The sequence below is a fragment of the Taudactylus pleione genome, unplaced genomic scaffold (assembly GCF_031769625.1).
Source record: "Taudactylus pleione unplaced genomic scaffold, aTauple2 ptg000277l, whole genome shotgun sequence".
NCBI lineage: Eukaryota > Metazoa > Chordata > Amphibia > Anura > Myobatrachidae > Taudactylus > Taudactylus pleione.
Genome location: NW_028284679.1, coordinates 4,363,119 through 4,387,839, shown reverse-complemented (window position 1 = coordinate 4,387,839; position 24,721 = coordinate 4,363,119). Strand labels below are relative to the sequence as shown.

The window sequence follows — 24,721 nt, the reverse complement described above, 5'->3', positions numbered from 1 at the left end:
GGTGACATGTACTTCAGTTACAATGTTACAAGTCACACGCTCCCCACAAGCGGACATGTACTTCAGTTACAATGTTACACGCTTCCCACAAGGGGGCATGTACTTCAGTTACAATGTTACACGTCACACGCTCCCCACCAGAGGACATGTACTCCAGTTACAATGTCACACGCTTCCCACCAGGGGACATGAACTTCAGTTACAATGTTACACGTCACACGCTCCCCACCAGAGGACATGTACCTCAGCTACAATGTTACACGTCACACGCTTCCCACCAGGGGACATGTACTTCAGTTACAATGTTACACGTCACAAGCTTCCCACCAGGGGACATGTACTTCAGTTACAATGTTACACGTAACACGCTCCCCACCAGAGGACATGTACTTCAGTTACAATGTTATACGTCACACGCTTCCCACCGGAGGACATGTACTTCAGTTACAATGTTACACGCTTCCCACCAGGGGACATGTACTTCAGTTACAATGTTGTATGTCACACGTTTCCCACCAGAGACATGTACTTCAGTTACAATGTTACACGCTTCCCACCAGGGGACATGTACTTCAGTTACAATGTTACAAGTCACAAGCTCCCCACCAGAGGACATGTAATTCAGTTACAATTAAACACGCTTCCCACCAGGGGACATGTACTTCAGTTACAATATTACACGCTTCCCACCAGGGGACATGTACTTCAGTTACAATGTTACACGATTCCTACCAGGGAACATGTACTTCAGTTACAATGTTACACGTCACACGCTCCCTACAAGAGGACATGTACTTCCGTTAATATGCTACACGTCACACGCTCCCCACCAGAGGACATGTACTTCAGATACAATGTTACACGCTCCCCACCAGAGGACATGTACTTCAGTTACAATGTTACACGTCACACGCTCCCCACCAGAGGACTTGTACTTCAGTTACAATGTTACACGCTTCCCACCAGGGGACATGTACTTCAGTTACAATGTTGTATGTCACACGTTTCCCACCAGAGACATGTACTTCAGTTACAATGTTACACGCTTCCCACCAGGGGACATGTACTTCAGTTACAATGTTACAAGTCACAAGCTCCCCACCAGAGGACATGTAATTCAGTTACAATTAAACACGCTTCCCACCAGGGGACATGTACTTCAGTTACAATGTTACACGCTTCCCACTAGAGGACATGTACTTCAGTTACAATGTTACACGATTCCTACCAGGGAACATGTACTTCAGTTACAATGTTACACGTCACACGCTCCCTACAAGAGGACATGTACTTCCGTTAATATGCTACACGTCACACGCTCCCCACCAGAGGACATGTACTTCAGATACAATGTTACACGCTCCCCACCAGAGGACATGTACTTCAGTTACAATGTTACACGTCACACGCTCCCCACCAGAGGACTTGTACTTCAGTTACAATGTTACACGTCACACGCTCCCCACCAGAGGACATGTACTTCAGTTACAATGTTATACGTCACACGCTTCCCACAGGAGGACATGTACTTCAGTTACAATGTTACACGCTTCCCACCAGGGGACATGTACTTCAGTTACAATGTTACACGTCACACGCTCCCTACAAGAGGACATGTACTTCCGTTAATATGCTACACGTCACATGCTCCCCACCAGAGGACATGTACTTCAGATACAATGTTACACGCTCCCCACCAGAGGACATGTACTTCAGTTACAATGTTACACGTCACACGCTCCCCACCAGAGGACATGTACTTCAGTTACAATGTTATACGTCACACGCTTCCCACCGAAGGACATGTACTTCAGGTACAATGTTACACGCTTCCCACCAGGGGACATGTACTTCAGTTACAATGTTACACGTCACACGCTCCCCACCAGAGGACATGTACTTCAGATACAATGTTACACGCTCCCCACCAGAGGACATGTACTTCAGTTACAATGTTATACGTCACACGCTTCCCACCAGAGGACATGTACTTCAGTTACAATGTTACACGATTCCTACCAGGGGACATGTACTTCAGTTACAATGTTACACGTCACACGCTCCCCACCAGGGGACATGTACTTCAGTTACAATGTTACACATCACACGCTCCCCACCAGAGGACATGTACTTCAGTTACAATGTTACACGTCACACGCTCCCCACCAGAGGACATGTACTTCAGTTACAATGTTACACGCTCCCCACAAGAGGACATGTACTTCAGTTACAATGTTACACGCTCCCCACAAGAGGACATGTACTTCAGTTACAATGTTACACGTCACACACTCCCCACCAGGGGACATGTACTTCAGTTACAATGTTACACGTCACACGCTCCCCACCAGGGGACATGTACTTCAGTTACAATGTTACACGCTTCCCACCAGGGGACATGTACTTCAGTTACAATGTTACACGCTCCCCATATGAAATATACAATGTTACACGTCACTCGCTTCCCATCTGAGGACATACAATGTTATCTTGTGGAATATTTCCCTTTTCTCTAGGCACACTATGTAGAGATTGGACACTGACAGTAAATAGATCAGTGAGATGTTAGTGACGTCAGGACTGTGTAGGTCCCCCACGTACAGTGATTACTACAGACACCCTTCTAGGCAAACTGTCCACAAGTCCCAGGACAGCAGCAGGCGGTATGTTCTGCCATTCCCCCCTATGTACAGTGACCAAATGTGACACTGAGGAAGGTCGAGTCGGCCTAGAATGCACCCGTCGCTCCAATACCTCCGAGAGGTTCTCAGTGGGGTTCAGATCTGGACTCAGAGCTGGTCAGTACATCCGGGTTACTGAATTCTCTGTATACCAGTCCAGCGCCGCCCTGGAAACATGACAGGTGACATTGTCGTCCTAATAAAAACATTCATTGTTTCCGTAGAACTGCAAGTGCCCGGGCCTCCCTACCAAGTGTCCTTATCAAAACCGCTACATTAGTGGCCATTTGGACCTCATGTGTAATGGTATGCATGGTATGTACTTCACCTGCGTAGGGGTGTCCAGTCACTTTTGTCTACACAGTATAGATTGTGACACAGTTAGGTTAGGGGGTCCCTCTCCTGGGTAGAGGACTCCTTCCTTACACACACACACACACAGCAGCAGGGAAGCAGCACACCAGTCTGGATGCAAGTACAAGCTGGTCGGTGCCAGTCTTTATTGTACAATGTCAGAAACATAAAGAAAACATAAATATAAATCCTAGCCCTGTCGGGGCACTAACTTCACAGGTAGTTCCCTCACTACCAGAACCTGGCAGGGCCTAATGCCCTCGCCAGCAACAAAGCACAGCACAGTACTCACAGATAGGTTTTCCAAGTGTCTCTGAGCAAACTCCCTGTCTGCTCTCCCAGGTGAGACAATCAGCCCTCAACACACTAGGCTTATATTGGCCACTCTCAGGTGGAAAACTAACAAGCCTGTTACCAGGCTAAGAGAACCAAAACCTGGAGTGGCCGTGAGTGGAGCCCTCCCTCTCCTCTCACCCACAACCCCCAGGTCCCAAACCGGCTTTTCAAAAAACCGAAATTCAAGCCTGCTACACTGCAGACTTTCTCCTGGGGGTTTAAAACACAAAAGACAGGAATCTGGGACAAATGTACCTGCCACAGACCACTTTACCAGTGATCCTATCACAAGATACAGAAATGATGGTTGGGTGTAAATCCAGGGGTGACGACACCATGCTGTGTATAGTGGGGGTAATACTGAATGGGGTAAGAAGACTGCCCGGGGAAAGAGCACTAGAAATGCCCCATAGAATAGCGCAGGACCCATCTGCCTGATATATACACGCTTGTACAGCACTGGGAATAATGCAAAACCCATGAAGATGAAGAGACTCTTATTAGTGATTATAAAAATATCTTCTACTCACACAACATGAGATAAGTCCAGTGGTTTCTCGTGGTATTCAGGGAATACGGGGTGATGAGGCTCCCTGCTCGGAACGCAGCCAAGAGACTTACTGATCGCATGGCTCAATTTCTTTGCTGGGGACTTCTGTAACCAGACAGAGAAAGGACAGAACATCACACAGGGGCTACTGTCTTATCACATACAGGGATATACCATCGTCACACTGTGATATACAGGGGACAGATCATCACACAGGGGCTGCTGTCTTATCACATACAGGGATATACCATCGTCACACTGTCATATAAAGGGGACAGATCATCACACAGGGGCTGCTGTCTTATCACATACAGGGATATACCATCATAACACTGTGATATAAAGGGGACAGAACATCACACAGGGGCTGCTGTCTTATCACATACAGGGATATACCATCGTCACACTGTGATATAAAGGGGACAGAGGGACATCACACAGGGGCTACTGTCTTATCACACAGGGATATACCATCGTCACACTGTGATATACAGGGGACAGATCATCACACAGGGGCTGCTGTCTTATCACACAGGGATATACCATCGTCACACTGTGATATACAGGGGACAGATCATCACACAGGGGCTGCTGTCTTATCACATACAGGGATATACCATCGTCACACTGTCATATAAAGGGGACAGATCATCACACAGGGGCTGCTGTCTTATCACATACAGGGATATACCATCATCACACTGTGATATAAAGGGGACAGAACATCACACAGGGGCTGCTGTCTTATCACATACAGGGATATACCATCGTCACACTGTGATATAAAGGGGACAGAGGGACATCACACAGGGGCTACTGTCTTATCACACAGGGATATACCATCGTCACACTGTGATATACAGGGGACAGATCATCACACAGGGGCTGCTGTCTTATCACACAGGGATATACCATCGTCACACTGTGATATACAGGGGACAGATCATCACACAGGGGCTGCTGTCTTATCACATACAGGGATATACCATCGTCACACTGTCATATAAAGGGGACAGATCATCACACAGGGGCTGCTGTCTTATCACATACAGGGATATACCATAGTCACACTGTGATATAAAGGGGACAGAGGGACATCACACAGGGGCTGCTGTCTTATCACATACAGGGATATACCATCGTCACACTGTGATATAAAGGGGACAGATCATCACACAGGGGCTACTGTCTTATCACATACAGGGATATACCATCATCACACTGTGATATAAAGGGGACAGAACATCACACAGGGGCTGCTGTCTTATCACATACAGGGATATACCATCGTCACACTGTGATATAAAGGGGACAGAGGGACATCACACAGGGGCTACTGTCTTATCACACAGGGATATACCATCGTCACACTGTGATATACAGGGGACAGATCATCACACAGGGGCTGCTGTCTTATCACATACAGGGATATACCATCATCACACTGTGATATAAAGAGGACAGATCATCACACAGGGGCTGCTGTCTTATCACATACAGGGATATACCATCGTCACACTGTGATATAAAGGGGACAGATCATCACACAGGGGCTGCTGTCTTATCACATACAGGGATATACCATAGTCACACTGTGATATAAAGGGGACAGAGGGACATCACACAGGGGCTGCTGTCTTATCACATACAGGGATATACCATCGTCACACTGTGATATAAAGGGGACAGATCATCACACAGGGGCTACTGTCTTATCACATACAGGGATATACCATCATCACACTGTGATATAAAGGGGACAGAACATCACACAGGGGCTGCTGTCTTATCACATACAGGGATATACCATCGTCACACTGTGATATAAAGGGGACAGAGGGACATCACACAGGGGCTACTGTCTTATCACACAGGGATATACCATCGTCACACTGTGATATACAGGGGACAGATCATCACACAGGGGCTGCTGTCTTATCACACAGGGATATACCATCGTCACACTGTGATATAAAGGGGACAGATCATCACACAGGGGCTGCTGTCTTATCACATACAGGGATATACCATCGTCACACTGTGATATAAAGGGGACAGAACATCACACAGGGGCTGCTGTCTTATCACATACAGGGATATACCATCGTCACACTGTGATATAAAGGGGACAGAGGGACATCACACAGGGGCTACTGTCTTATCACACAGGGATATACCATCGTCACACTGTGATATACAGGGGACAGATCATCACACAGGGGCTGCTGTCTTATCACACAGGGATATACCATCGTCACACTGTGATATAAAGGGGACAGATCATCACACAGGGGCTGCTGTCTTATCACATACAGGGATATACCATCGTCACACTGTGATATAAAGGGGACAGAACATCACACAGGGGCTGCTGTCTTATCACATACAGGGATATACCATCATCACACTGTGATATAAAGGGGACAGAACATCACACAGGGGCTGCTGTCTTATCACATACAGGGATATACCATCATCACACTGTGATATAAAGAGGACAGATCATCACACAGGGGCTGCTGTCTTATCACATACAGGGATATACCATCGTCACACTGTGATATAAAGGCGACAGAACATCACACAGGGGCTGCTGTCTTATCACATACAGGGATATACCATCATCACACTGTGATATAAAGGGGACAGATCATCACACAGGGGCTGCTGTCTTATCACATACAGGGATATACCATCGTCACACTGTGATATAAAGGGGACAGAACATCACACAGGGGCTGCTGTCTTATCACATACAGGGATATACCATCATCACACTGTGATATAAAGAGGACAGAACATCACACAGGGGCTGCTGTCTTATCACATACAGGGATATACCATCGTCACACTGTCATATAAAGGGGACAGATCATCACACAGGGGCTGCTGTCTTATCACATACAGGGATATACCATCGTCACACTGTGATATAAAGGGGACAGAACATCACACAGGGGCTGCTGTCTTATCACATACAGGGATATACCATCGTCACACTGTGATATAAAGGGGACAGAACATCACACAGGGGCTGCTGTCTTATCACATACAGGGATATACCATCATCACACTGTGATATAAAGGGGACAGAACATCACACAGGGGCTGCTGTCTTATCACATACAGGGATATACCATCATCACACTGTGATATAAAGAGGACAGATCATCACACAGGGGCTGCTGTCTTATCACATACAGGGATATACCATCGTCACACTGTGATATAAAGGGGACAGAACATCACACAGGGGCTGCTGTCTTATCACATACAGGGATATACCATCGTCACACTGTGATATAAAGGCGACAGATCATCACACAGGGACTGCTGTCTTATCACATACAGGGATATACCATCATCACACTGTGATATAAAGGGGACAGATCATCACACAGGGGCTGCTGTCTTATCACATACAGGGATATACCATCGTCACACTGTGATATAAAGGGGACAGAACATCACACAGGGGCTGCTGTCTTATCACATACAGGGATATACCATCATCACACTGTGATATAAAGGGGACAGATCATCACACAGGGGCTGCTGTCTTATCACATACAGGGATATACCATCGTCACACTGTGATATAAAGGGGACAGAACATCACACAGGGGCTGCTGTCTTATCACATACAGGGATATACCATCGTCACACTGTGATATAAAGGCGACAGAACATCACACAGGGGCTGCTGTCTTATCACATACAGGGATATACCATCGTCACACTGTGATATAAAGGGGACAGAACATCACACAGGGGCTGCTGTCTTATCACATACAGGGATATACCATCATCACACTGTGATATAAAGGGGACAGAACATCACACAGGGGCTGCTGTCTTATCACATACAGGGATATACCATCATCACACTGTGATATAAAGAGGACAGATCATCACACAGGGGCTGCTGTCTTATCACATACAGGGATATACCATCGTCACACTGTGATATAAAGGCGACAGAACATCACACAGGGGCTGCTGTCTTATCACATACAGGGATATACCATCATCACACTGTGATATAAAGGGGACAGATCATCACACAGGGGCTGCTGTCTTATCACATACAGGGATATACCATCGTCACACTGTGATATAAAGGGGACAGAACATCACACAGGGGCTGCTGTCTTATCACATACAGGGATATACCATCATCACACTGTGATATAAAGAGGACAGAACATCACACAGGGGCTGCTGTCTTATCACATACAGGGATATACCATCGTCACACTGTCATATAAAGGGGACAGAACATCACACAGGGGCTGCTGTCTTATCACATACAGGGATATACCATCGTCACACTGTGATATAAAGGGGACAGAACATCACACAGGGGCTGCTGTCTTATCACATACAGGGATATACCATCGTCACACTGTGATATAAAGGGGACAGAACATCACACAGGGGCTGCTGTCTTATCACATACAGGGATATACCATCATCACACTGTGATATAAAGGGGACAGAACATCACACAGGGGCTGCTGTCTTATCACATACAGGGATATACCATCATCACACTGTGATATAAAGAGGACAGATCATCACACAGGGGCTGCTGTCTTATCACATACAGGGATATACCATCGTCACACTGTGATATAAAGGGGACAGAACATCACACAGGGGCTGCTGTCTTATCACATACAGGGATATACCATCGTCACACTGTGATATAAAGGGGACAGAACATCACACAGGGGCTGCTGTCTTATCACATACAGGGATATACCATCATCACACTGTGATATAAAGGGGACAGAACATCACACAGGGGCTGCTGTCTTATCACATACAGGGATATACCATCATCACACTGTGATATAAAGAGGACAGATCATCACACAGGGGCTGCTGTCTTATCACATACAGGGATATACCATCGTCACACTGTGATATAAAGGCGACAGAACATCACACAGGGGCTGCTGTCTTATCACATACAGGGATATACCATCATCACACTGTGATATAAAGGGGACAGATCATCACACAGGGGCTGCTGTCTTATCACATACAGGGATATACCATCGTCACACTGTGATATAAAGGGGACAGAACATCACACAGGGGCTGCTGTCTTATCACATACAGGGATATACCATCATCACACTGTGATATAAAGAGGACAGAACATCACACAGGGGCTGCTGTCTTATCACATACAGGGATATACCATCGTCACACTGTCATATAAAGGGGACAGATCATCACACAGGGGCTGCTGTCTTATCACATACAGGGATATACCATCGTCACACTGTGATATAAAGGGGACAGAACATCACACAGGGGCTGCTGTCTTATCACATACAGGGATATACCATCGTCACACTGTGATATAAAGGGGACAGAACATCACACAGGGGCTGCTGTCTTATCACATACAGGGATATACCATCATCACACTGTGATATAAAGGGGACAGAACATCACACAGGGGCTGCTGTCTTATCACATACAGGGATATACCATCATCACACTGTGATATAAAGAGGACAGATCATCACACAGGGGCTGCTGTCTTATCACATACAGGGATATACCATCGTCACACTGTGATATAAAGGGGACAGAACATCACACAGGGGCTGCTGTCTTATCACATACAGGGATATACCATCGTCACACTGTGATATAAAGGCGACAGATCATCACACAGGGACTGCTGTCTTATCACATACAGGGATATACCATCATCACACTGTGATATAAAGGGGACAGATCATCACACAGGGGCTGCTGTCTTATCACATACAGGGATATACCATCGTCACACTGTGATATAAAGGGGACAGAACATCACACAGGGGCTGCTGTCTTATCACATACAGGGATATACCATCATCACACTGTGATATAAAGGGGACAGATCATCACACAGGGGCTGCTGTCTTATCACATACAGGGATATACCATCGTCACACTGTGATATAAAGGGGACAGAACATCACACAGGGGCTGCTGTCTTATCACATACAGGGATATACCATCATCAGACTGTGATATAAAGGCGACAGAACATCACACAGGGGCTGCTGTCTTATCACATACAGGGATATACCATCGTCACACTGTGATATAAAGGGGACAGAACATCACACAGGGGCTGCTGTCTTATCACATACAGGGATATACCATCATCACACTGTGATATAAAGGGGACAGAACATCACACAGGGGCTGCTGTCTTATCACATACAGGGATATACCATCATCACACTGTGATATAAAGAGGACAGATCATCACACAGGGGCTGCTGTCTTATCACATACAGGGATATACCATCGTCACACTGTGATATAAAGGCGACAGAACATCACACAGGGGCTGCTGTCTTATCACATACAGGGATATACCATCATCACACTGTGATATAAAGGGGACAGATCATCACACAGGGGCTGCTGTCTTATCACATACAGGGATATACCATCGTCACACTGTGATATAAAGGGGACAGAACATCACACAGGGGCTGCTGTCTTATCACATACAGGGATATACCATCGTCACACTGTGATATAAAGAGGACAGAACATCACACAGGGGCTGCTGTCTTATCACATACAGGGATATACCATCGTCACACTGTCATATAAAGGGGACAGATCATCACACAGGGGCTGCTGTCTTATCACATACAGGGATATACCATCGTCACACTGTGATATAAAGGGGACAGAACATCACACAGGGGCTGCTGTCTTATCACATACAGGGATATACCATCGTCACACTGTGATATAAAGGGGACAGAACATCACACAGGGGCTGCTGTCTTATCACATACAGGGATATACCATCATCACACTGTGATATAAAGGGGACAGAACATCACACAGGGGCTGCTGTCTTATCACATACAGGGATATACCATCATCACACTGTGATATAAAGAGGACAGATCATCACACAGGGGCTGCTGTCTTATCACATACAGGGATATACCATCGTCACACTGTGATATAAAGGGGACAGAACATCACACAGGGGCTGCTGTCTTATCACATACAGGGATATACCATCGTCACACTGTGATATAAAGGCGACAGATCATCACACAGGGACTGCTGTCTTATCACATACAGGGATATACCATCATCACACTGTGATATAAAGGGGACAGATCATCACACAGGGGCTGCTGTCTTATCACATACAGGGATATACCATCGTCACACTGTGATATAAAGGGGACAGAACATCACACAGGGGCTGCTGTCTTATCACATACAGGGATATACCATCATCACACTGTGATATAAAGGGGACAGATCATCACACAGGGGCTGCTGTCTTATCACATACAGGGATATACCATCGTCACACTGTGATATAAAGGGGACAGAACATCACACAGGGGCTGCTGTCTTATCACATACAGGGATATACCATCGTCACACTGTGATATAAAGGCGACAGAACATCACACAGGGGCTGCTGTCTTATCACATACAGGGATATACCATCATCACACTGTGATATAAAGGGGACAGATCATCACACAGGGGCTGCTGTCTTATCACATACAGGGATATACCATCGTCACACTGTGATATAAAGGGGACAGAACATCACACAGGGGCTGCTGTCTTATCACATACAGGGATATACCATCGTCACACTGTGATATAAAGAGGACAGATCATCACACAGGGGCTGCTGTCTTATCACATACAGGGATATACCATCGTCACACTGTGATATAAAGGGGACAGAACATCACACAGGGGCTGCTGTCTTATCACATACAGGGATATACCATCATCACACTGTGATATAAAGGGGACAGAACATCACACAGGGGCTGCTGTCTTATCACATACAGGGATATACCATCGTCACACTGTGATATAAAGAGGACAGATCATCACACAGGGGCTGCTGTCTTATCACATACAGGGATATACCATCGTCACACTGTGATATAAAGGGGACAGAACATCACACAGGGGCTGCTGTCTTATCACATACAGGGATATACCATCGTCACACTGTGATATAAAGGCGACAGATCATCACACAGGGACTGCTGTCTTATCACATACAGGGATATACCATCATCACACTGTGATATAAAGGGGACAGATCATCACACAGGGGCTGCTGTCTTATCACATACAGGGATATACCATCGTCACACTGTGATATAAAGGGGACAGAACATCACACAGGGGCTGCTGTCTTATCACATACAGGGATATACCATCGTCACACTGTGATATAAAGGCGACAGAACATCACACAGGGGCTGCTGTCTTATCACATACAGGGATATACCATCGTCACACTGTGATATAAAGGCGACAGAACATCACACAGGGGCTGCTGTCTTATCACATACAGGGATATACCATCATCACACTGTGATATAAAGGGGACAGATCATCACACAGGGGCTGCTGTCTTATCACATACAGGGATATACCATCGTCACACTGTGATATAAAGGGGACAGAACATCACACAGGGGCTGCTGTCTTATCACATACAGGGATATACCATCGTCACACTGTGATATAAAGGCGACAGAACATCACACAGGGGCTGCTGTCTTATCACATACAGGGATATACCATCATCACACTGTGATATAAAGGGGACAGATCATCACACAGGGGCTGCTGTCTTATCACATACAGGGATATACCATCGTCACACTGTGATATAAAGGGGACAGAACATCACACAGGGGCTGCTGTCTTATCACATACAGGGATATACCATCGTCACACTGTGATATAAAGGCGACAGAACATCACACAGGGGCTGCTGTCTTATCACATACAGGGATATACCATCGTCACACTGTGATATAAAGGCGACAGAACATCACACAGGGGCTGCTGTCTTATCACATACAGGGATATACCATCATCACACTGTGATATAAAGGGGACAGATCATCACACAGGGGCTGCTGTCTTATCACATACAGGGATATACCATCGTCACACTGTGATATAAAGGGGACAGAACATCACACAGGGGCTGCTGTCTTATCACATACAGGGATATACCATCGTCACACTGTGATATAAAGGCGACAGAACATCACACAGGGGCTGCTGTCTTATCACATACAGGGATATACCATCGTCACACTGTGATATAAAGGGGACAGATCATCACACAGGGGCTGCTGTCTTATCACATACAGGGATATACCATCGTCACACTGTGATATAAAGGGGACAGAACATCACACAGGGGCTGCTGTCTTATCACATACAGGGATATACCATCGTCACACTGTGATATAAAGGCGACAGAACATCACACAGGGGCTGCTGTCTTATCACATACAGGGATATACCATCGTCACACTGTGATAAAAAGGCGACAGAACATCACACAGGGGCTGCTGTCTTATCACATACAGGGATATACCATCGTCACACTGTGATATAAAGGGGACAGATCATCACACAGGGGCTGCTGTCTTATCACATACAGGGATATACCATCGTCACACTGTGATATAAAGGGGACAGAACATCACACAGGGGCTGCTGTCTTATCACATACAGGGATATACCATCGTCACACTGTGATATAAAGGCGACAGAACATCACACAGGGGCTGCTGTCTTATCACATACAGGGATATACCATCGTCACACTGTGATATAAAGGGGACAGATCATCACACAGGGGCTGCTGTCTTATCACATACAGGGATATACCATCGTCACACTGTGATATAAAGGGGACAGAACATCACACAGGGGCTGCTGTCTTATCACATACAGGGATATACCATCGTCACACTGTGATATAAAGGCGACAGAACATCACACAGGGGCTGCTGTCTTATCACATACAGGGATATACCATCGTCACACTGTGATATAAAGGGGACAGAACATCACACAGGGGCTGCTGTCTTATCACATACAGGGATATACCATCGTCACACTGTGATATAAAGGGGACAGAACATCACACAGGGGCTGCTGTCTTATCACATACAGGGATATACCATCGTCACACTGTGATATAAAGGCGACAGAACATCACACAGGGGCTGCTGTCTTATCACATACAGGGATATACCATCGTCACACTGTGATATAAAGGGGACAGAACATCACACAGGGGCTGCTGTCTTATCACATACAGGGATATACCATCATCACACTGTGATATAAAGGGGATAGATCATCACACAGGGGCTGCTGTCTTATCACATACAGGGATATACCATCGTCACACTGTGATATAAAGGGGACAGAACATCACACAGGGGCTGCTGTCTTATCACATACAGGGATATACCATCATCACACTGTGATATAAAGGGGACAGATCATCACACAGGGGCTGCTGTCTTATCACATACAGGGATATACCATCGTCACACTGTAATATAAAGGGGACAGAACATCACACAGGGGCTGCTGTCTTATCACATACAGGGATATACCATCATCACACTGTCATATAAAGAGGACAGATCATCACACAGGGGCTGCTGTCTTATCACATACAGGGATATACCATCGTCACACTGTGATATAAAGGGGACAGATCATCACACAGGGGCTGCTGTCTTATCACATACAGGGATATACCATCGTCACACTGTGATATAAAGGGGACAGATCATCACACAGGGGCTGCTGTCTTATCACATACAGGGATATACCATCATCACACTGTGATATAAAGGGGACAGAACATCACACAGGGGCTGCTGTCTTATCACATACAGGGATATACCATCGTCACACTGTGATATAAAGGGGACAGATCATCACACAGGGGCTGCTGTCTTATCACATACAGGGATATACCATCATCACACTGTGATATAAAGGGGACAGAACATCACACAGGGGCTGCTGTCTTATCACATACAGGGATATACCATCGTCACACTGTGATATAAAGGGGACAGATCATCACACAGGGGCTGCTGTCTTATCACATACAGGGATATACCATCGTCACACTGTAATATAAAGGGGACAGAACATCACACAGGGGCTGCTGTCTTATCACATACAGGGATATACCATCGTCACACTGTGATATAAAGGGGACAGATCATCACACAGGGGCTGCTGTCTTATCACATACAGGGATATACCATCGTCACACTGTGATATAAAGGGGACAGATCATCACACAGGGGCTGCTGTCTTATCACATACAGGGATATACCATCATCACACTGTGATATAAAGGGGACAGAACATCACACAGGGGCTGCTGTCTTATCACATACAGGGATATACCATCGTCACACTGTGATATAAAGGGGACAGAACATCACACAGGGGCTGCTGTCTTATCACATACAGGGATATACCATCGTCACACTGTGATATAAAGGGGACAGATCATCACACAGGGGCTGCTGTCTTATCACATACAGGGATATACCATCATCACACTGTGATATAAAGGGGACAGAACATCACACAGGGGCTGCTGTCTTATCACATACAGGGATATACCATCGTCACACTGTGATATAAAGGGGACAGATCATCACACAGGGGCTGCTGTCTTATCACATACAGGGATATACCATCGTCACACTGTGATATAAAGGGGACAGATCATCACACAGGGGCTGCTGTCTTATCACATACAGGGATATACCATCATCACACTGTGATATAAAGGGGACAGAACATCACACAGGGGCTGCTGTCTTATCACATACAGGGATATACCATCGTCACACTGTCATATAAAGGGGACAGAACATCACACAGGGGCTGCTGTCTTATCACATACAGGGATATACCATCGTCACACTGTGATATAAAGGGGACAGAACATCACACAGGGGCTGCTGTCTTATCACATACAGGGATATACCATCGTCACACTGTGATATAAAGGGGACAGATCATCACACAGGGGCTGCTGTCTTATCACATACAGGGATATACCATCATCACACTGTGATATAAAGGGGACAGAACATCACACAGGGGCTGCTGTCTTATCACATACAGGGATATACCATCGTCACACTGTGATATAAAGGGGACAGATCATCACACAGGGGCTGCTGTCTTATCACATACAGGGATATACCATCATCACACTGTGATATAAAGGGGACAGATCATCACACAGGGGCTGCTGTCTTATCACATACAGGGATATACCATCATCACACTGTGATATAAAGGGGACAGAACATCACACAGGGGCTGCTGTCTTATCACATACAGGGATATACCATCGTCACACTGTGATATAAAGGGGACAGATCATCACACAGGGGCTGCTGTCTTATCACATACAGGGATATACCATCATCACACTGTGATATAAAGGGGACAGATCATCACACAGGGGCTGCTGTCTTATCACATACAGGGATATACCATCGTCACACTGTGATATAAAGGGGACAGAGGGACATCACACAGGGGCTGCTGTCTTATCACATACAGGGATATACCATCGTCACACTGTGATATAAAGAGGACAGATCATCACACAGGGGCTGCTGTCTTATCACATACAGGGATATACCATCGTCACACTGTGATATAAAGGGGACAGAACATCACACAGAGGCTGCTGTCTTATCACATACAGGGATATACCATCGTCACACTGTGATATAAAGGGGACAGATCATCACACAGGGGCTGCTGTCTTATCACATACAGGGATATACCATCGTCACACTGTGATATAAAGGGGACAGAGGGACATCACACAGGGGCTGCTGTCTTATCACATACAGGGATATACCATCGTCACACTGTGATATAAAGAGGACAGATCATCACACAGGGGCTGCTGTCTTATCACATACAGGGATATACCATCGTCACACTGTGATATAAAGGGCACAGAACATCACACAGGGTCTGCTGTCTTATCACATACAGGGATATACCATCGTCACACTGTGATATAAAGAGGACAGATCATCACACAGGGGCTGCTGTCTTATCACATACAGGGATATACCATCGTCACACTGTGATATAAAGGGGACAGATCATCACACAGGGACTGCTGTCTTATCACATACAGGGATATACCATCGTCACACTGTGATATAAAGGGGACAGAGGGACATCACACAGGGGCTGCTGTCTTATCACATACAGGGATATACCATCGTCACACTGTGATATAAAGGGGACAGATCATCACACAGGAGCTGCTGTCTTATCACATACAGGGATATACCATCATCACACTGTGATATAAAGGGGACAGAGGGACATCACACAAGGGCTGCTGTCTTATCACATACAGGGATATACCATCGTCACACTGTGATATAAAGGGGACAGAGGGACATCACACAGGTGCTACTGTCTTATCACATACAGGGATATACCATCATCACACTGTGATATAAAGGGGACAGATCATCACACAGGAGCTGCTGTCTTATCACATACAGGGATATACCATCGTCACACTGTGATATAAAGGGGACAGAGGGACATCACACAGGGACTGCTGTCTTATCACATACAGGGATATACCATCGTCACACTGTGATATAAAGAGGACAGATCATCACACAGGGGCTGCTGTCTTATCACATACAGGGATATACCATCGTCACACTGTGATATAAAGGGGACAGAACATCACACAGGGTCTGCTGTCTTATCACATACAGGGATATACCATCGTCACACTGTGATATAAAGAGGACAGATCATCACACAGGGGCTGCTGTCTTATCACATACAGGGATATACCATCGTCACACTGTGATATAAAGGGGACAGATCATCACACAGGGACTGCTGTCTTATCACATACAGGGATATACCATCGTCACACTGTGATATAAAGGGGACAGATCATCACACAGGGGCTGCTGTCTTATCACATACAGGGATATACCATCGTCACACTGTGATATAAAGGGGACAGAGGGACATCACACAGGGACTGCTGTCTTATCACATACAGGGATATACCATCGTCACACTGTGATATAAAGAGGACAGATCATCACACAGGGGCTGCTGTCTTATCACATACAGGGATATACCATCGTCACACTGTGATATAAAGGGGACAGAACATCACACAGGGTCTGCTGTCTTATCACATACAGGGATATACCATCGTCACACTGTGATATAAAGAGGACAGATCATCACACAGGGGCTGCTGTCTTATCACATACAGGGATATACCATCGTCACACTGTGATATAAAGGGGACAGATCATCACACAGGGACTGCTGTCTTATCACATACAGGGATATACCATCGTCACACTGTGATATAAAGGGGACAGAGGGACATCACACAGGGGCTGCTGTCTTATCACATACAGGGATATACCATCGTCACACTGTGATATAAAGGGGACAGATCATCACACAGGAGCTGCTGTCTTATCACATACAGGGATATACCATCATCACACTGTGATATAAAGGGGACAGAGGGACATCACACAAGGGCTGCTGTCTTATCACATACAGGGATATACCATCGTCACACTGTGATATAAAGGGGACAGAGGGACATCACACAGGTGCTACTGTCTTATCACATACAGGGATATACCATCATCACACTGTGATATAAAGGGGACAGATCATCACACAGGAGCTGCTGTCTTATCACATACAGGGATATACCATCGTCACACTGTGATATAAAGGGGACAGAGGGACATCACACAGGGACTGCTGTCTTATCACATACAGGGATATACCATCGTCACACTGTGATATAAAGAGGACAGATCATCACACAGGGGCTGCTGTCTTATCACATACAGGGATATACCATCGTCACACTGTGATATAAAGGGGACAGAACATCACACAGGGTCTGCTGTCTTATCACATACAGGGATATACCATCGTCACACTGTGATATAAAGAGGACAGATCATCACACAGGGGCTGCTGTCTTATCACATACAGGGATATACCATCGTCACACTGTGATATAAAGGGGACAGATCATCACACAGGGACTGCTGTCTTATCACATACAGGGATATACCATCGTCACACTGTGATATAAAGGGGACAGAGGGACATCACACAGGGGCTGCTGTCTTATCACATACAGGGATATACCATCGTCACACTGTGATATAAAGGGGACAGATCATCACACAGGAGCTGCTGTCTTATCACATACAGGGATATACCATCATCACACTGTGATATAAAGGGGACAGAGGGACATCACACAAGGGCTGCTGTCTTATCACATACAGGGATATACCATCGTCACACTGTGATATAAAGGGGACAGAGGGACATCACACAGGTGCTACTGTCTTATCACATACAGGGATATACCATCATCACACTGTGATATAAAGGGGACAGATCATCACACAGGAGCTGCTGTCTTATCACATACAGGGATATACCATCGTCACACTGTGATATAAAGGGGACAGATCATCACACAGGAGCTGCTGTCTTATCACATACAGGGATATACCATCGTCACACTGTGATATAAAGGGGACAGATCATCACACAGGAGCTGCTGTCTTATCACATACAGGGATATACCATCATCACACTGTGATATAAAGGGGACAGAGGGACATCACACAAGGGCTGCTGTCTTATCACATACAGGGATATACCATCGTCACACTGTGATATAAAGGGGACAGAGGGACATCACACAGGTGCTACTGTCTTATCACATACAGGGATATACCATCATCACACTGTGATATAAAGGGGACAGAACATCACACAGGGGCTGCTGTCTTATCACATACAGGGATATACCATCGTCACACTGTGATATAAAGGGGACAGAGGGACATCACACAGGGGCTGCTGTCTTATCACATACAGGGATATACCATCGTCACACTGTGATATAAAGGGGACAAAGGGACATCACACAGAGGCTGCTGTCTTATCACATACAGGGATATACCATCGTCACACTGTCATATAAAGGGGACAGAACATCACACAGAGGCTGCTGTCTTATCACATACAGGGATATACCATCATCACACTGTGATATAAAGGGGACAGAACATCACACAGGGGCTGCTGTCTTATCACATACAGGGATATACCATCATCACACTGTGATATAAAGGGGACAGATCATCACACAGGGGCTGCTGTCTTATCACATACAGGGATATACCATCGTCACACTGTGATATAAAGGGGACAGATCATCACACAGAGGCTGCTGTCTTATCACATACAGGGATATACCATCATCACACTGTGATATAAAGGGGACAGATCATCACACAGGGGCTGCTGTCTTATCACATACAGGGATATACCATCGTCACACTGTGATATAAAGGGGACAGAACATCACACAGGGGCTGCTGTCTTATCACATACAGGGATATACCATCATCACACTGTGATATAAAGGGGACAGAACATCACACAGAGGCTGCTGTCTTATCACATACAGGGATATACCATCATCACACTGTCATATAAAGGGGACAGAACATCACACAGAGGCTGCTGTCTTATCACATACAGGGATATACCATCATCACACTGTGATATAAAGGGGACAGAACATCACACAGGGGCTGCTGTCTTATCACATACAGGGATATACCATCATCACACTGTGATATAAAGGGGACAGAACATCACACAGGGGCTGCTGTCTTATCACATACAGGGATATACCATCGTCATACTGTGATATAAAGGGGACAGATCATCACACAGGGGCTGCTGTCTTATCACATACAGGGATATACCATCGTCACACTGTCATATAAAGGGGACAGATCATCACACAGGGGCTGCTGTCTTATCACATACAGGGATATACCATCGTCACACTGTGATATAAAGGGGACAGATCATCACACAGGGGCTGCTGTCTTATCACATACAGGGATATACCATCATCACACTGTGATATAAAGGGGACAGAACATCACACAGGGGCTGCTGTCTTATCACATACAGGGATATACCATCGTCATACTGTGATATAAAGGGGACAGATCATCACACAGGGGCTGCTGTCTTATCACATACAGGGATATACCATCGTCACACTGTCATATAAAGGGGACAGATCATCACACAGGGGCTGCTGTCTTATCACATACAGGGATATACCATCGTCACACTGTGATATAAAGGGGACAGATCATCACACAGGGGCTGCTGTCTTATCACATACAGGGATATACCATCATCACACTGTGATATAAAGGGGACAGATCATCACACAGGGACTGCTGTCTTATCACATACAGGGATATACCATCGTCACACTGTGATATAAAGGGGACAGATCATCACACAGGGGCTGCTGTCTTATCACATACAGGGATATACCATCATCACACTGTGATATAAAGGGGACAGATCACCACACAGGGGCTGCTGTCTTATCACATACAGGGATATACCATCGTCACACTGTCATATAAAGGGGACAGATCATCACACAGGGGCTGCTGTCTTATCACATACAGGGATATACCATCGTCACACTGTGATATAAAGGGGACAGATCATCACACAGGGGCTGCTGTCTTATCACATACAGGGATATACCATCATCACACTGTGATATAAAGGGGACAGAACATCACACAGGGGCTGCTGTCTTATCACATACAGGGATATACCATCGTCATACTGTGATATAAAGGGGACAGATCATCACACAGGGGCTGCTGTCTTATCACATACAGGGATATACCATCGTCACACTGTCATATAAAGGGGACAGATCATCACACAGGGGCTGCTGTCTTATCACATACAGGGATATACCATCGTCACACTGTGATATAAAGGGGACAGATCATCACACAGGGGCTGCTGTCTTATCACATACAGGGATATACCATCATCACACTGTGATATAAAGGGGACAGATCATCACACAGGGACTGCTGTCTTATCACATACAGGGATATACCATCGTCACACTGTGATATAAAGGGGACAGATCATCACACAGGGGCTGCTGTCTTATCACATACAGGGATATACCATCATCACACTGTGATATAAAGGGGACAGAACATCACACAGGGGCTGCTGTCTTATCACATACAGGGATATACCATCATCACACTGTCATATAAAGGGGACAGAACATCACACAGAGGCTGCTGTCTTATCACATACAGGGATATACCATCATCACACTGTGATATAAAGGGGACAGAACATCACACAGGGGCTGCTGTCTTATCACATACAGGGATATACCATCATCACACTGTCATATAAAGGGGACAGAACATCACACAGAGGCTGCTGTCTTATCACATACAGGGATATACCATCGTCACACTGTGATATAAAGGGGACAGATCATCACACAGGGGCTGCTGTCTTATCACATACAGGGATATACCATCATCACACTGTGATATAAAGGGGACAGATCATCACACAGGGGCTGCTGTCTTATCACATACAGGGATATACCATCATCACACTGTGATATAAAGGGGACAGATCATCACACAGGGGCTGCTGTCTTATCACATACAGGGATATACCATCGTTATACTGTGATATAAAGGGGACAGATCATCACACAGGGGCTGCTGTCTTATCACATACAGGGATATACCATCGTCACACTGTCATATAAAGGGGACAGATCATCACACAGGGGCTGCTGTCTTATCACATACAGGGATATACCATCGTCACACTGTGATATAAAGGGGACAGATCATCACACAGGGGCTGCTGTCTTATCACATACAGGGATATACCATCGTCACACTGTGATATAAAGGGGACAGATCATCACACAGGGACTGCTGTCTTATCACATACAGGGATATACCATCGTCACACTGTGATATAAAGGGGACAGATCATCACACAGGGGCTGCTGTCTTATCACATACAGGGATATACCATCATCACACTGTGATATAAAGGGGACAGATCACCACACAGGGGCTGCTGTCTTATCACATACAGGGATATACCATCGTCACACTGTGATATAAAGGGGACAGATCATCACACAGGGGCTGCTGTCTTATCACATACAGGGATATACCATCGTCACACTGTGATATAAAGGGGACAGATCATCACACAGGGGCTGCTGTCTTATCACATACAGGGATATACCATCATCACACTGTGATATAAAGGGGACAGAACATCACACAGGGGCTGCTGTCTTATCACATACAGGGATATACCATCATCACACTGTGATATAAAGGGGACAGATCACCACACAGGGGCTGCTGTCTTATCACATACAGGGATATACCATCGTCACACTGTGATATAAAGGGGACAGATCATCACACAGGGGCTGCTGTCTTATCACATACAGGGATATACCATCATCACACTGTGATATAAAGGGGACAGAACATCACACAGGGGCTGCTGTCTTATCACATACAGGGATATACCATCGTCACACTGTGATATAAAGGGGACAGAACATCACACAGGGGCTGCTGTCTTATCACATACAGGGATATACCATCGTCACACTGTGATATAAAGGGGACAGATCATCACACAGGGTCTGCTGTCTTATCACATACAGGGATATACCATCGTCACACTGTGATATAAAGGGGACAGAACATCACACAGGTGCTACTGTCTTATCACATACAGGGATATACCATCATCACACTGTGATATAAAGAGGACAGATCATCACACAGGGGCTGCTGTCTTATCACATACAGGGATATACCATCGTCACACTGTGATATAAAGGGGACAGATCATCACACAGGGGCTGCTGTCTTATCACATACAGGGATATACCATCGTCACACTGTGATATAAAGGGGACAGATCATCACACAGGGGCTGCTGTCTTATCACATACAGGGATATACCATCGTCACACTGTGATATAAAGGGGACAGATCATCACACAGGGGCTGCTGTCTTATCACATACAGGGATATACCATCGTCACACTGTGATATAAAGGGGACAGATCACCACACAGGGGCTGCTGTCTTATCACATACAGGGATATACCATCATCACACTGTGATATAAAGGGGACAGAACATCACACAGGGACTGCTGTCTTATCACATACAGGGATATACCATCATCACACTGTGATATAAAGGGGACAGATCATCACACAGGGGCTGCTGTCTTATCACATACAGGGATATACCATCATCACACTGTGATATAAAGGGGACAGATCACCACACAGGGGCTGCTGTCTTATCACATACAGGGATATACCATCGTCACACTGTGATATAAAGGGGACAGATCATCACACAGGGGCTGCTGTCTTATCACATACAGGGATATACCATCATCACACTGTGGTATAAAGGGGACAGATCATCACACAGGGGCTGCTGTCTTATCACATACAGGGATATACCATCATCACACTGTGATATAAAGGGGACAGATCATCACACAGGGGCTGCTGTCTTATCACATACAGGGATATACCATCATCACACTGTGATATAAAGGGGACAGATCACCACACAGGGGCTGCTGTCTTATCACATACAGGGATATACCATCGTCACACTGTGATATAAAGGGGACAGATCATCACACAGGGGCTGCTGTCTTATCACATACAGGGATATACCATCGTCACACTGTGATATAAAGGGGACAGATCATCACACAGGGGCTGCTGTCTTATCACATACAGGGATATACCATCATCACACTGTGATATAAAGGGGACAGAACATCACACAGGGGCTGCTGTCTTATCACATACAGGGATATACCATCATCACACTGTGATATAAAGGGGACAGATCACCACACAGGGGCTGCTGTCTTATCACATACAGGGATA

General features: G+C 45.7%; 1 protein-coding gene across 1 annotated transcript in view; it reads right to left on the bottom strand.

Annotated features, from left to right (window-relative positions):
* The window catches only part of DTNB (dystrobrevin beta), a 200,639-nt gene that overhangs the window by 45,846 nt on the left and 130,072 nt on the right, over nt 1-24,721 (bottom strand). Inside the window, exon 9 of the mRNA XM_088481740.1 lies at nt 3,902-4,026. Coding sequence (XP_088337866.1) covers nt 3,902-4,026 — 125 coding nt within the window. The remainder of the gene's footprint in view (nt 1-3,901; nt 4,027-24,721) is intronic.